The sequence below is a fragment of the Lissotriton vulgaris genome, chromosome 1_1 (genome assembly GCF_964263255.1).
Source record: "Lissotriton vulgaris chromosome 1_1, aLisVul1.2, whole genome shotgun sequence".
Classification (NCBI taxonomy): Eukaryota; Metazoa; Chordata; class Amphibia; order Caudata; family Salamandridae; genus Lissotriton; species Lissotriton vulgaris.
In genome coordinates, this window is record NC_141685.1 from 193,410,234 (window position 1) to 193,425,882 (window position 15,649).

The 15,649-nt window shown below is 46.5% G+C and overlaps 1 protein-coding gene across 1 annotated transcript in view; it reads right to left on the reverse strand.

Moving 5' to 3' along the window:
* The window catches only part of LOC147738151 (vomeronasal type-2 receptor 26-like), a 249,576-nt gene extending 234,146 nt beyond the window's left edge, over nt 1-15,430 (reverse strand). The window contains exon 1 of the mRNA XM_086952162.1: nt 15,176-15,430. Within this exon, the coding sequence (XP_086808288.1) occupies nt 15,176-15,430 (255 nt within the window). The remainder of the gene's footprint in view (nt 1-15,175) is intronic.
* Nucleotides 15,431-15,649: the final 219 nt, after the last annotated feature.

Genomic DNA, 15,649 nt, shown 5'->3' on the forward strand with positions numbered 1-15,649 from the left:
AAAGACGCATTTCAGTCTTGTGACATGACTATCACATTCTCAATATTCCACATTTTGGACAGAGTGGTAAGTAACAAGCAACAGGTAAAAATATTGCGTCCTAGTGAGGAAGATCAGCCCAAATTACAACCGATGCCCAGGCTGCTGGCGCAAGACGCCTCTTAGTTCCCATCTTGAATAATTACCAAAATAAAGAGACGTGCGCTGGAAGCAGGAACACAAGAACAGAGTTTTATTTCTCATGAGGAGAGCCTGTCATTTCGGACACGAAACACAGTGTCTTTCGGGAGGTGCTCTAACAAGTTCTCTGACCCAGGGAGCAAATGATAACGAGCAGGCAAGCCCAGTAATCGGGCTCAGAGGGGCAGGGGACTTCAGGCACAAGTTGGTCGGCAAACAGGGGGCTTCAGGGCAGCCTTTCATTCTTTCATTTTCCGTGTTTGAAAGTAGTGCCTCGTCCCGCGTCTCGTTGCTCTGCGGCTCCACCTTTGGTCCAGGTCACACGTGCTTCATGATCTGTGGCCAGGCTGAGCGTCACATCCGGCCCTTCTCCTCCGGTGATTGTGCATCTTTGAATGGCTACAAAACAAGTTTTAGAGAACTGGCAGGAGAAGACATTTATACATTTCAATTCCGCCCTCAATCCTACGCAGTTGGGGGTACGTTCATCGGTCACAGTCAGAAGTTATTACCATGGAGTACGTATGTAGGCATTTCTACTGAGTTTGTGCTAAGTCTATTTGGCATTCAATCATGATATATATGGAGAGAAGTCAGACTCCTATCAACTGCGTATCTCATCAAAACCTTCAGTATAGACTCGTTTGCTAACCCGAGTCCCAGCGGTCTTACATCTTTCTTCAGAATCGGCTAATTCTTGCGAACGGGGGGGTGGGGGGGTAACTAACATCTAACATCATGAGAGAGGGACAGAGGCTAAACATTATTTTTTTTTTTTTTTTTTTTGGAGAGCAATGGTTTAATCGGGCCATCAGTTATAGTTCGGGGGGCCTCAGATATGGAGCTGGGGCCAATCGGAAGAGGCGAGGACGCTTTGGACATCCGTACTTGGGTGCTGAGGGGTGGGACAATCTGGGCATTGGGGATTGTGTTTCTAACGAGCTGAAAACAGAAGGCCATTGACGTATAGTCCCCCTATAAAAGGCCAGATTAGGGGACATCAGTCGTCTTACCTGTCCTTTCCTTCTTTGCCAATTCAAGCTACTTAATTTTTATAGAAAGGAGAGGCAGTAATATGGCAGGTTAAAATCGTTTTAGTTTCTGTCAATTTCTGGCGAACACCTTTGTGTTCAGAAAGGACCCAATTAGACTGGTGCCGGCAGGGCACAATGTTACCACACAAAAGGAAGAGGGAGCAGGGGGACTCTCATAGAGAGTGAGAGTCGTCCGCATTTTAAACGAACCATTCGGCACACGCACGACAGAGAGAGAGAGAGAGACGTGTACCGAATAGGCCATTTAGTGCACACACAACACAGAACAGCGGGGGTCAAGCAATATAGAAACACAGGCAGAGGGATGACATAGATCCATACATTACATACACACAAATTCAGGCGGAGGTGACAGTACATGCAGTACATAAAAAGATCCAAGACAAAACATAGAACAGTACATGCATTACATACAAAGACCCAAGACAAAACATAGAACAGTTTCTGGCCATAAAGATCTCTTCCTGCATGCTGCGCGATCTTTAGTATCCTATTTTATTCATCCGGGGCTGAGCTCTTTACCTTTTTTTTGTTTCTTTCCTATCGTTGGCTGTCTTTGCGAGTGTCCTCGGTTGCTAATACTTACACCTCTGCCAATTGGTCAGGAATTACCCTGGTCGGGCTAATGCTCGTGGTGGGATCTTTGAATCATTTTCCTTTTTCCTTTCTGGCGAATGGTTTTCCGGGCTAAGGCAACGGAGAGCATCAATCGGGAGAACGATGGGACAGCTTAGCTATATCTATGAGGGTGCAAGAGGGAGGTAGTACATTTGTAAACATCGACAACATTTCTAGTCTTCCAGACGGGTGGTACTTAGGTAAACCTCACCCTGGAATTTTCCTTGACCTTTTCCTATCTAGTCAAACGTATGAATTTATTTATTGGTGCCCGTCATTCCTAGTTGTATTATTTGGCGTGCTGGTTGGAGTCATGCTTAGTCATACTGCAATAACCCGTCAAATTTCTACGTCAGGCCACCCTCCCAGTCGCTGGGTTCTGAGAGAGGAATAGTCATTTCTAAGTAAGGGAGTGCTATATCTTTCAAGGCTCGTCGTGTATGGGTACCATGTTCAAGTCCCCCTTTTCCCCTTCCAGTGGTCGTTCAATCATCACTCCTCCGTACTTCAATCGACGTTCCGTCGTGACCTGCAGAAAGAAGGGAAAAAGAAAGGGGGCGGGGGCAGCGTTTTAAAACACATCAGCGCACAAAAACCCGAAAATGCTTTTACTTACCAAATACTCAGTCTATCTCTATGGGGTGCAGTCCCTACCATCTCGGCGTTTAAGCCCAGGGGGACCAGTAGTGTGGGAGAGATAATTATCGGTGGTCTGCGTATCTGCAAGAATCACTTGAGCGTGGCATTTCAGATCATGTGCAAGGGAGGGTCAAAGCAAAAAAAGGGCAGTCGGTGTAGAGCAGGGTGAACTCGTGGTTTCCTCCGAGGAAGAGGAAAGGTCTACAGTGGTACAGGACCGTTTCCGTTTGTACTAGGGGGGGCAGGTGGCATTCCTTCGGGGTGGCTTAGAGGCATCTAAAAACATTTCCCTGTTACCTGTGGCATATAAGGTAGGGGCTATGCACTGGGATCTTTATCGATTGTCTTTATGTCGCACTAAGACGAAGAAGAGAAAACATATAATAACCTGGACCATCAATATTGGCAATGTTTCTGAGCATCATGTCTTTTTAACCTTCAACCTTAATCGAACTGCTTCATCTTCACCTACCTTTCACTTATCTCGGAGACAGTAGCCACACATTCGAAACTTATTAATCCAAGCGCTACGATTATACTTGCTTTTTCAAAAACCTTTAATTAAAAATGTTGGCGCACAAATGCGGGCCTACAACCCCGTGGGCCGGCCACGGAGCAGACTGGAACTGGGCGTGAGGGGAACGGAGTCGGTGGTCATTCATTTCATAATATAAAGTGCGGCAAGTGCAATATAATCATATCGAAATTCATTGTGAGCAAGTATCATAAGTGTCGAGAATTCAAACTTTCAATAACCATTGGGTGTCGAACTTCACATCATCTCGTTGTCCGAGTATTCAATCAATACCTATCGTACATCAATCCATCGAAAAATCACATAATCAGTACCCATCTTATTATCAATTCATTGTGGAAATACACGATCAGTACCTATCTCATATCCATTCATTGTCCAAACACATAATCAGTACCAATCTTATATCAATTCATGTGCTAAAGTTTCATACATATCTCATAACATCGAGGCTGAGCAATCGGGGTGCAACAGGGGCTGAAAGTTTCATTTTGGACCGGCGCCATTTTGGGTGGGGTCAGGCAGGTTCCAGTATAGTCAAAAATGTCTCCACCAACTCGTGATTGGACCAGAACCTCTTTTGGCAGTTCAAAAAGTTTTTAACAGTAGGGTAACAGAAGGGACTGGCGATATGAACCATCAGTCAAAAGTGGGGAGGGAGGCAACAATCTTTCCTACCGGGTCATACTGGTGTCCCACCGGAACTGATCACGTTGGTAGTCTTGCAGGATTTTGGTCATTTCAAAACTGAGGCTGGCGCCGGCATGAGTGCGCCGGCGTCTCGTGGTTCCCATCGGGGGACGGGGGCGCCCGTGGAGGGGTCGGGGCCCCCCGGCTCTTCTAGAATCTTCAAGGTCGAGGAGAAGAGCACAGGACGTGCACCGGTCCTGGGCCAAGCGCCGCTTTTTGATAGGGACCCTTTTGACTGGAGCGTTGGGGTGTCGCTGGAAGCCTCCACCTGGGGAGGTGGGGGAGGCTCGTTTCTAATGTTTCTTATTTTTAGCGAAGTCGAAAACTCATCAGTGGCCTACTGACTTTGCTCAATTTCTTTCTCCTTCCTGAGCATGGCTCAGTGGTTAGAGGCGGCAGACCCGGAAGCTGAGATCGGCTGTGGACCAGGGTTCGATTCCCCGCCTCGGCGGGTCTCGGGCTCAGATTACATGGAGTTGACAATTCTCGCTCCGGTGCCTACTCGACTCACGGGGTCACACTCTGCGACTCTGGGCAATAGCTGCTTAATCTCCACTACGGCCCCTCGTGGCGGGATGCCTGGCTTTCACCTTGTGGATACCCGGCCGGGGTATCTCACAGGGGAATACCAGGACGGGTTCCCTAAGCAAGCGCCTTGAGACCCCTGGGTTAAAGCGCGCTATATAAATCGAAGCACATTTACATTTACATTTACATTCTAGTGTGTTTCGTGCTAAAGTTTCTGTTAACAGGATACGGTGATCAATTCATATTTTACATATGTCCTTTTTACTAGGAGAGTGTCTTCTGGTTAAGCCAAACGACCTACCTCTAATAAATGGTCCGGGTGGAACTAGTTTACAAATCAGTGGGGAGTAGATAGGCATGACAGATTACAACGGGGGACAAAGGTCCGCATTACCTACCCTTCACTACTTGCAAAGACTAGACAGAATATTTCTATTCTACGTTATTTGCAAACAGAAAATACCTCAAACGAACTATTCCTTGAACAATAAATGTCCAGACAATCAATCAATCAGTGGGGAGAAAAATAGGCATGACGGATTACAACGGGGACAAAAGTCTGCATTACCTACCCTTCGCTACCTGCAAAGGGAGACAGAATATTCCTATTCTTCTCTGTTTGTAGACAGGGAATATCTCAAAGAGCAATAATCAATAAAAATCGATAACAAACAATCAGTGGCGAGAAAGATAGGTATGACGGATTACAATGGGGACAAAAGTCTGCATTACCTACCCTTCTCTATCTGCAAAGAGAGAGAAACGTTCCTATTCGTCGCTGTTTGCAAACAGAGAATGTCTCAAAGAGAACCAATACTTCAAGTAGCAACCAAAGCTAAATGAACCAATCAATGAACAATATCAGTATTTAAATACCGATTCCAATACAAACAATCAATCAATCAATCAGATGGATAAAGCCATCCTACCAATCAGACGTACAAGACGCCCTACTTAATCTTACCCGGACCGGACCGTGTGGACGGTTCTTCGCCTTCCCCCTTCCAGCGCCCGATCGTTCTCTTACTCCATGTTTACCGCAGCATTCCTGTGGGATTCCAGTCAGGACAGTAGGTCGCTTGAGAGAGGTCCGTTCGGAATCGGTGAAGTTCATTCGATCGGCAGCCGGACGAGGGCCCTCTCAAGGCAGGTATACTCCATTCATTTAGATGGTCACCCCATCGTCTGGACCTCTCTTACTGGACCTTATGTCACTGATGGGCCCCATGGTTGGCGCCAATTGAGGAAGATCAGCCCAAATTACAACCGATGCCCAGGCTGCTGGCGCAAGACGCCTCTTAGTTCCCATCTTGAATAATTACCAAAATAAAGAGACGTGCGCTGGAAGCAGGAACACAAGAACAGAGTTTTATTTCTCATGAGGAGAGCCTGTCATTTCGGACACGAAACACAGTGTCTTTCGGGAGGTGCTCTAACAAGTTCTCTGAGACTTCATCTTTTATACACAAGTTTATGATGCACAAACATTCCTTAGTACAATAACGACACTTTGAAGCGTAGAAAGGCATGTCTGGAATCCTAGCTTCAGGCCTATTCCCATACCAGTGGCTCAGATGTCACCCCCCCTTCCTGTATGTAACAACAGATTGTGATCTTTCAGCTGGACATTCCGTCAGGATACGAGGGCAAGAGGGGGTGATCAGATCAAAGGTCGGGCAGGCGATAAGATCGGTTCAAGGAGGGGTGTAAATCCACGAGGCTAGGTGTTATGACCTGGGACCGGGTTGAGAGACCAGGTGCAGCTGGGGGGGGGGGTTCGTCAGCAGAGGGGAAGGGTGTCCCTGGGAGGAAATGGGGGGGCGTGTGGGTCAAGCAGGAGTGTTACTCCCAAGGACAGAGTCATGCGGAAGGAGAGGGTTTATGACTTGAGCATGTGAGAGCGGGGGGGCAGCCAGGGTGCGCGGGGGGGTGCTCGCAGGGTCAGGGGAGAGCGCTGGCGATCGATCGTGAACAGGGGAGACCATGGTACCTAAAATGGCTGTTGGGTACATGCGTGCATGGACCTATACTGGTGGAATGATGCGGTCAATGCTTCACGGTATTCGTTCTGCTTACAGTGTGGGGCATGGCGAAAACAAATGAACGCCGCTTATGTACATTAACATTGTCATTTTCCACAGTCGCCGCTTTTTAACATAAGTTAGTTCATTTCCGAGTTTATCCTAATCGATGGGCGTACATATAGTCATGTCTGGTCAATGAGATAGCGTTTGTCAATACTAGCGGATTGCATATAACCATGGACAGTCGATGCGATTGGTGGAATGCAGTATATATGAATTTACATTTGATGGGTTATTCATACAAGTCTAGGGATCAGCATACTACATATTAGAGATGTTCTGACTTTCTCTTCAGTGGTATCAATGTACAGTAAAAAGTGACCGATACACATTTTGAAAACAATACAAAGTGGTTGAGGGTGGAATTCAGTTCAATACAAGTAATTAGTCAAATAGAGGGGTGTCTTCGTCACAGTGTCTTTTTAGCAGTGAGCCATTACTGGTAGGCTCTAGTCCGTTTTCTTTCGTTGGCGCTGTTGAGCACCGGCGGTGGAGCTATACGTCCAGCTCGGATCTAACCTTACGCGTTGCAGGGTGCGATCTGTCCTCTGCTGTTAGACCACAGTCCTGTTCTCTAACCAATCCCTTTAGGGGTGCCTTATGCTCGGCACCTTCACTTGGCAAACCTAATTTCTACCTAAATGCTGTTCCTTTTTTCCGAGTCAAAAAGTCATGTGGAGAAAAAGAGGCGTTGTTGGACAGTCGAGAGAAGAGAGGGCGGAGTGGAGTCATATTCTCTGAAGCAGACCCAGGGAGCAAATGATAACGAGCAGGCAAGCCCAGTAATCGGGCTCAGAGGGGCAGGGGACTTCAGGCACAAGTTGGTCGGCAAACAGGGGGCTTCAGGGCAGCCCTTCATTCTTTCATTTTCAGTGTTTGAAAGTAGTGCCTCGTCCCGCGTCTCGTTGCTCTGCGGCTCCACCTTTGGTCCAGGTCACACGTGCTTCATGATCTGTGGCCAGGCTGAGCGTCACATCCGGCCCTTCTCCTCCGGTGATTGTGCATCTTTGAATGGGTACAAAACAAGTTTTAAAGAACTGGCAGGAGAAGACATTTATACATTTCAATTCCGCCTTGAATCCTACGCAGTTGGGAGTACGTTCATCGGTCACCGTCAGAAGTTATTACCATGGAGTACGTATGTAGGCATTTCTACCGAGTTTGTGCTAAGTCTATTTGGCATTCAATCATGATATATATGGAGAGAAGTCAGACTCCTATCAACTGCGTATCTCATCAAAACCTTCAGTATAGACTCGTTTGCTAACCCGAGTCCCAGCGGTCTTACATCTTTCTTCAGAATCGGCTAATTCATGCTAACGGGGGGGGGGTACTAACATCTAACATCATGAGAGAGGGACAGAGGCTACACATTATTTATTTTTTTCAAATTTTTTTTGGAGAGCAATGGTTTAATCGGGGCCGTCAGTTATAGTTCGGGGGGCCTCAGATATGGAGCTGGGGCCAATCGGAAGAGGCGAGGATGCTTTGGACATCCGTACTTGGGTGCTGAGGGGTGGGACAATCTGGGCATTGGGGATTGTGTTTCTAACGAGCTGAAAACAGAAGGCCATTGACGTATAGTCCCCCTATAAAAGGCCAGATTAGGGGACATCAGTCGTCTTACCTGTCCTTTCCTTCTTTGCCAATTCAAGCTACTTAATTTTTATAGAAAGGAGAGGCAGTAATATGGCAGGTTAAAATCGTTTTAGTTTCTGTCAATTTCTGGCGAACACCTTTGTGTTCAGAAAGGACCCAATTAGACTGGTGCCGGCGGGGCACAATGTTACCACACAAAAGGAAGAGGGAGCAGGGGGACTCTCATAGAGAGTGAGAGTCGTACGCATTTTAAACGAACCATTCGGCACACGCACGACAGAGAGAGAGAGAGAGAGACGTGTACCAAATAGGCCATTTAGTGCACACACAACACAGAACAGCGGGGATCAAGCAATATAGAAACACAGGCAGAGGGACGACATAGATCCATACATTACATACACACAAATTCAGGCGGAGGTGACAGTACATGCAGTACATAAAAAGATCCAAGACAAAACATAGAACAGTACATGCATTACATACAAAGACCCAAGACAAAACATAGAACAGTTTCTGGCCATAAAGATCTCTTCCTGCATGCTGCGCGATCTTTAGTATCCTATTTTATTCATCTGGGGCTGAGCTCTTTACCTTTTTTTTTGTTTCTTTCCTATCGTTGGCTGTCTTTGCGAGTGTCCTCGGTTGCTAATACTTACACCTCTGCCAATTGGTCAGGAATTACCCTGGTCGGGCTAATGCTCGTGGTGGGATCTTTGAATCATTTTCCTTTTTCCTTTCTGGCGAATGGTTTTCCGGGCTAAGGCAACGGAGAGCATCAATCGGGAGAACGATGGGACAGCTTAGCTATATCTATGAGGGTGCAAGAGGGAGGTAGTACATTTGTAAACATCGACAACATTTCTAGTCTTCCAGACGGGTGGTACTTAGGTAAACCTCACCCTGGAATTTTCCTTGACCTTTTCCTATCTAGTCAAACGTATGAATTTATTTATTGGTGCCCGTCATTCCTAGTTGTATTATTTGGCGTGCTGGTTGGAGTCATGGTTAGTCATACTGCAATAACCCGTCAAATTTCTACGTCAGGCCACCCTCCCAGTCGCTGGGTTCTGAGAGAGGAATAGTCATTTCTAAGTAAGGGAGTGCTATATCTTTCAAGGCTCGTCGTGTATGGGTACCATGTTCAAGTCCCCCTTTTCCCCTTCCAGTGGTCGTTCGGTCATCACTCCTCCGTACTTCAATCGACATTCCGTTGTGACCTGCAGAAAGAAGGGAAAAAGAAGGGGGGCGGGGGCAGCGTTTTAAAAAACATCAGCGCACAAAAACCCGAAAATGCTTTTACTTACCAAATACTCGGTCTATCTCTACGGGGTGCAGTCCCTACCATCTCGGCGTTTAAGCCCAGGGGGACCAGTAGTGTGGGAGAGATAATTATCGGTGGTCTGCGTATCTGCAAGAATCACTTGAGCGTGGCATTTCAGATCATGTGCAAGGGAGGGTCAAAGCAAAAAAAGGGCAGTCGGTGTAGAGCGGGGTGAACTCGTGCTTTCCTCCGAGGAAGAGGAAAGGTCGACAGTGGTACAGGACCGTTTCCGTTTGTACTAGGGGGGGCAGGTGGCATTCCTTCGGGGTGGCTTAGAGGCATCTAAAACATTTCCCTGTTACCTGTGGGATATAAGGTAGGGGCTATGCACTGGGATCTTTATCGATTGTCTTTATGTCGCACAAAGACGAAGAAGAGAAAACATATAATAACCTGGACCATCAATATTGGCAATGTTTCTGAGCATCATGTCTTTTTAACCTTCAACCTTAATCGAGCTGCTTCATCTTCACCTACCTTTCACTTATCTCGGAGACAGTAGCCACACATTCGAAACTTATTAATCCAAGCGCTACGATTATACTTGCTTTTTCAAAAACCTTTAATTAAAAATGTTGGCGCACAAATACGGGCCTACAACCCCGTGGGCCGGCCACGGAGCAGACTGGAACTGGGCGTGAGGGGAACGGAGTCGGTGGTCATTCATTTCATAATATAAAGTGCGGCAAGTGCAATAAAATCATATCGAAATTCATTGTGAGCAAGTATCATAAGTGTCGAGAATTCAAACTTTCAATAACCATTGGGTGTCGAACTTCACATCATCTCATTGTCCAAGTATTCAATCAATACCTATCGTACATCAATCCATTGAAAAATCACATAATCAGTACCCATCTTATTATCAATTCATTGTGGAAATACACGATCAGTACCTATCTCATATCCATTCATTGTCCAAACACATAATCAGTACCAATCTTATATCAATTCATGTGCTAAAGTTTCATACATATCTCATAACATCGAGGCTGAGCAATCGGGGTGCAACAGGGGCTGAAAGTTTAATTTTGCACCAGCGCCATTTTGGGTGGGGTCAGGCAGGTTCCAGTATAGTCAAAAATGTCTCCACCAACTCGTGGTTGGACCAGAACCTCTTTTGGCAGTTCAAAAAGTTTTTAACAGTAGGGTAACAGAAGGGACTGGCGATATGAACCATCAGTCAAAAGTGGGGAGGGAGGCAACAATCTTTCCTACCGGGTCATACTGGTGTCCCACCGGAACTGATCACGTTGGTAGTCTTGCAGGATTTTGGTCATTTCAAAACTGAGGCTGGCGCCGGCATGAGTGCGCCGGCGTCTCGTGGTTCCCATCGGGGGACGGGGGCGCCCGTGGAGGGGTCGGGCCCCCCGGCTCTTCTAGAATCTTCAAGGTCGAGGAGAAGAGCACAGGACGTGCACCGGTCCTGGGCCAAGCGCCGCTTTTCGATAGGGACCCTTTTGACTGGAGCGTTGGGGTGTCGCTGGAAGCCTCCACCTGGGGAGGTGGGGGAGGCTCGTTAGCGCCGCCTCCCCCTCCCAGCGACCCCACGCCGTTTCTTGGCTCCAGCATTTCGGGATGGCCGTACCAGGCAATGAAGAGAGGGGGGGGGTCGGAGGCAACAAGACATCCCCCCCGTGGCCTGCAGGGTGCCGTTTTCTCGGGACTTTTCATAGCGGCCAGACCAGGCGATTCGAGGGGGAGGGGGGGCCGGTGGCATGTGCAAGACATCCCCCCCTCCATTGTCGCAGCCATCATTGGAAGTGCTGTCGCAGGCAACAATCCAGTGTTGTCGCAGAAGGGCGTTGCTGACCTCGGCTCCGGTTTTGTTTTTCTGATGGCCGGAGCAGGCGATAGAGAGGGGGGGGTCGGAGGCAGAGGCAAGACATCCCCCCCCCCATGGCCTGCAGGGCGGCAAAAGAAAGGAATGGGGGGACCGGTACATTTTCGGGCCATCCGCCCCACAGCCTCTCCTTCCGATGGCGGCCAGCCGAGCCCTGCTCTACACGCGTCGAGGCCTCGCCTTCCGGATGGGCGTTACCGTGGACCTGTTGCACTTCGGGAGCTTCCGGAATGGGGGTAGGTATCTGCTGATTTGTATCTATTTCATGTTGCCGTTATTTGGACGTGGCGGGTGGTGGGACAGACATGCTTGGAGCAGTGAGGGGCGGCGGGGCCTAGCTACCTTGTGGCTGCCTTGGTGTCAAGCTTGGCTTCTCTCACCATTTTATATTTCTTATTGCGGGCTATTTCTAATGTTTCCTATTTTTAGCGAAGTCGAAAACTCATCAGTGGCCTACTGACTTTGCTTGATTTCTTTCTCCTTCCTTTTCTAGTGTGTTTCATGCTAAAGTTTCTGTTAACAGGATACGGTGATCAATTCATATTTTACATATGTCCTTTTTACTGGGAGAGTGTCCTCTGGTTAAGCCAAACGACCTACCTCTAATAAATGGTCCGGGTGGAACTAGTTTACCAATCAGTGGGGAGTAGATAGGCATGACAGATTACAACGGGGGACAAAGGTCCGCATTACCTACCCTTCACTACTTGCAAAGACTAGACAGAATATTTCTATTCTACGTTATTTGCAAACAGAAAATACCTCAAACGAACTATTCCTTGAACAATAAATGTCCAGACAATCAATCAATCAGTGGGGAGAAAAATAGGCATGACGGATTACAACGGGGACAAAAGTCTGCATTACCTACCCTTCGCTATCTGCAAAGGGAGACAGAATATTCCTATTCTCTGTTTGTAGACAGGGAATATCTCAAAGAGCAATAATCGATAAAAATCGATAACAAACAATCAGTGGGGAGAAAGATAGGTATGACGGATTACAATGGGGACAAAAGTCTGCATTACCTACCCTTCGCTATCTGCAAAGGGAGACAGAATATTCCTATTCTTCTCTGTTTGTAGACAGGGAATATCTCAAAGAGCAATAATCGATAAAAATCGATAACAAACAATCAGTGGGGAGAAAGATAGGTATGACGGATTACAATGGGGACAAAAGTCTGCATTACCTACCCTTCTCTATCTGCAAAGAGAGAGAAACGTTCCTATTCGTCGCTGTTTGCAAACAGAGAATGTCTCAAAGAGAACCAATACTTCAAGTAGCAACCAAAGCTAAATGAACCAATCAATGAACAATATCAGTATTTAAATACCGATTCCAATACAAACAATCAATCAATCAATCAGATGGATAAAGCCATCCTACCAATCAGACGTACAAGACGCCCTACTTAATCTTACCCGGACCGGACCGTGTGGACGGTTCTTCGCCTTCCCCCTTCCAGCGCCCGATCGTTCTCTTACTCCAGTCAGGACAGTAGGTCGCTTGAGAGAGGTCCGTTCGGAATCGGTGAAGTTCATTCGATCGGCAGCCGGACGAGGGCCCTCTCAAGGCAGGTATACTCCAATCATTTAGATGTTCACCCCATCGTCTGGACCTCTCTTACTGGACCTTATGTCACTGATGGGCCTACGTTGGGCGCCAATTGAGGAAGATCAGCCCAAATTACAACTGATGCCCAGGCTGCTGGCGCAAGACGCCTCTTAGTTCCCATCTTGAATAATTACCAAAATAAAGAGACGGGCGCTGGAAGCAGGAACACAAGAACAGAGTTTTATTTCTCATGAGGAGAGCCTGTCATTTCGGACACGAAACACAGTGTCTTTCGGGAGGTGCTCTAACAAGTTCTCTGAGACTTCATCTTTTATACACAAGTTTATGATGCACAAGCATTCCTTAGTACAATAACGACACTTTGAAGCGTAGAAAGGCATGTCTGGAATCCTAGCTTAAGGCCTATTCCCATACCAGTCGCTCAGATGTCACCCCCCCCTTCCTGTATGTAACAACAGATTGTGATCTTTCAGCTGGACATTCCGTCAGGACACGAGGGCAAGAGGGGGTGATCAGATCAAAGGTCGGGCAGGCGATAAGATCGGTTCAAGGAGGGGTGTAAATCCACGAGGCTAGGTCTTATGACCTGGGACCGGGTTGAGAGACCAGGTGCAGCTGGGGGGGGGGGGGGGGGGGGGGGGTTCGTCAGCAGAGGAGAAGGGTGTCCCTGGGAGGAAATGGGGGGGGGGCGTGTGGGTCAAGCAGGAGTGTTACTCCCAAGGACAGAGTCATGCGGAAGGAGAGGGTTTATGACTTGAGCATGTGAGAGCGGGGGGGCAGCCAGGGTGCGCGGGGGGGTGCCTAAAATGGCTGTTGGGTACATGCGTGCATGGACCTATACTGGCGGAATGATGCGGTCAATGCTTCACGGTATTCGTTCTGCTTACAGTGTGGGGCATGGTGAAAACAAATGAACGCCGCTTATGTACATTAACATTGTCATTTTCCACACTAGTATCCTGAAATGAGAACATAGAATCAATATGTCGATAGGGGGATATGGTCCGGAATCACATTGAAGTATCTATAGTTTTTGAGGCGGTTGTGTATCCTTAGGTTGCCAATGGGACTCTGACAAAACTGATTAGGAACCGGTGTGTTTTACCCTTACTGAGGATACAGTGTCACCTTACTCGAAATACATAAATAGTCACTTTGGGGGCATATTAACAAGGCCAGGCGATAATTATCGCTAAGCGCACTTAGCGCTAGGATAATTATCACCAGCCAACTTTGAATTTTATCACGGAGATAGTGTGTTATCAGCAACGCTTATCTCCAAAGCGATAAATTCAGAGCACAAGCTGCCAATTGTGAGATTATCGCTGGAAATACAGCGATAATCCCACAAGGTTTGGTGATAGCTTGCTAATAGGGCAAGGCATACTTAGCCATGATATCCACCTTACATAGGATATCATTGCTAAGTCAGAAAAATACCAGATGTAAAAAAGCAGCGTTAACCGCGGTTAGCGCTGCTTTTTTTATCGCTAACAGGGTTAGCAATAACCTTGATAATAGGAGAAATGTCGCTTAGCGTCATTTCTCCTATTATTTTACTCTGGAACGCCCCCTTTGCATCTCATTAGAAATGCAAGGGGAAGCGTAGAGTAAAAGGGTGCTAACATGCAAATTTGCGTGTCAGCACCCTGTTGCTGATAGGGCGCTAGTTTTATCTCTACTTTTTTGGCTTTTAAATCCCTTGTAAATATGCCCCTAAGAGTTTTGGCCAATCACCATCTTCTAATTGTTGGTCCTTAGTTCTTCATCACATAATTGGGGGTTTCTGATGTATGTGGGATGAAAATGTTTTTCTCATTTAGTTCACTGGGCGCCCTGTGGGTCCAAGATGATTCTCATATTTTCAATTGCATGCAATATGATGTATCTTCATAGTGAAGTCCTTGCAACCCTTTGACTATATGCCATGAATTGAAGAGTATTGTTGTGTTATACCTTGAAGAAGGTGCTACAAATGTTGCCTGATCCACTGAAACATAGTTTAGCTTGAGTTAAAAGGATGTCGGCCGCGTAATACGCAGGATGATGTGTCACAGACCACTTGGTGACTAGAAACTTGAACAGAACATAAACTTGCTTTCATAGGCATGAGAAGATATCAGTGGCAGAAGAAAGCTTTTGATGCTTTTATACCGAGTTGATATTTTTAACATAATTGACAACAAATCTTTGGCTAGCACATTTGTTTGAATGACTTTAATTGTAAAATGGAAAACACACTCTAGGGTGGTTCGTTACTCAGAACAATTCTGGATTGACAATATTTCTTTGCTATGAGTCTGTAGACACTTCCACACCTATCCCTTTTCTTTCATTGAAAAGTTGTGAGTACACTTATTTGACAAGCCAATGCTAGTTCATTTTGGGGCGCTTCCAAATATGATGACTACATTTATCAAATGTTGACAACTCTTCAAATATTCAATTATCTCGAACATGATTGTGCAACATCATGAATTTTCTAATTAAGTCTTCTCTTACCTGCAGGTACCTGTAGAGCCCAGTTAGAGTTGTGATAGCCATCGTAGAAACTGGTGACAAATCGCCAATAACAGCAGCCATAACATTTTTTGATTCACATCTGTAATTGGGAACCAGTGCATCGTTCCCTGTTAATAAAATCAATATGTTCTTTATTGATTCTGCCTCTATTGCTATCGACCGAGAGACCCTATAGCCCAGCGTAATGTTGGGTAAAAGTTTAGGGTTTTTGTTGATCTTCTCAATCGCATACATGAAGGCAAAATAATGTCGAAAATAATGGATAGAGTATCTGCAACAAAAAGAAAATGAGTGTGAGGTGTGTCATCATGTCATAAAATAGCCTACAGGAGCTTCCTGTTCCATTGAGATTTTACTGGTATAAGTTACAACAATAAATAGTTAGCGAATAGTCATCCAACTGACCCCTGTCAGTGCTCCCACGTATATAGATAGGTGTTAGACCTGGCACCA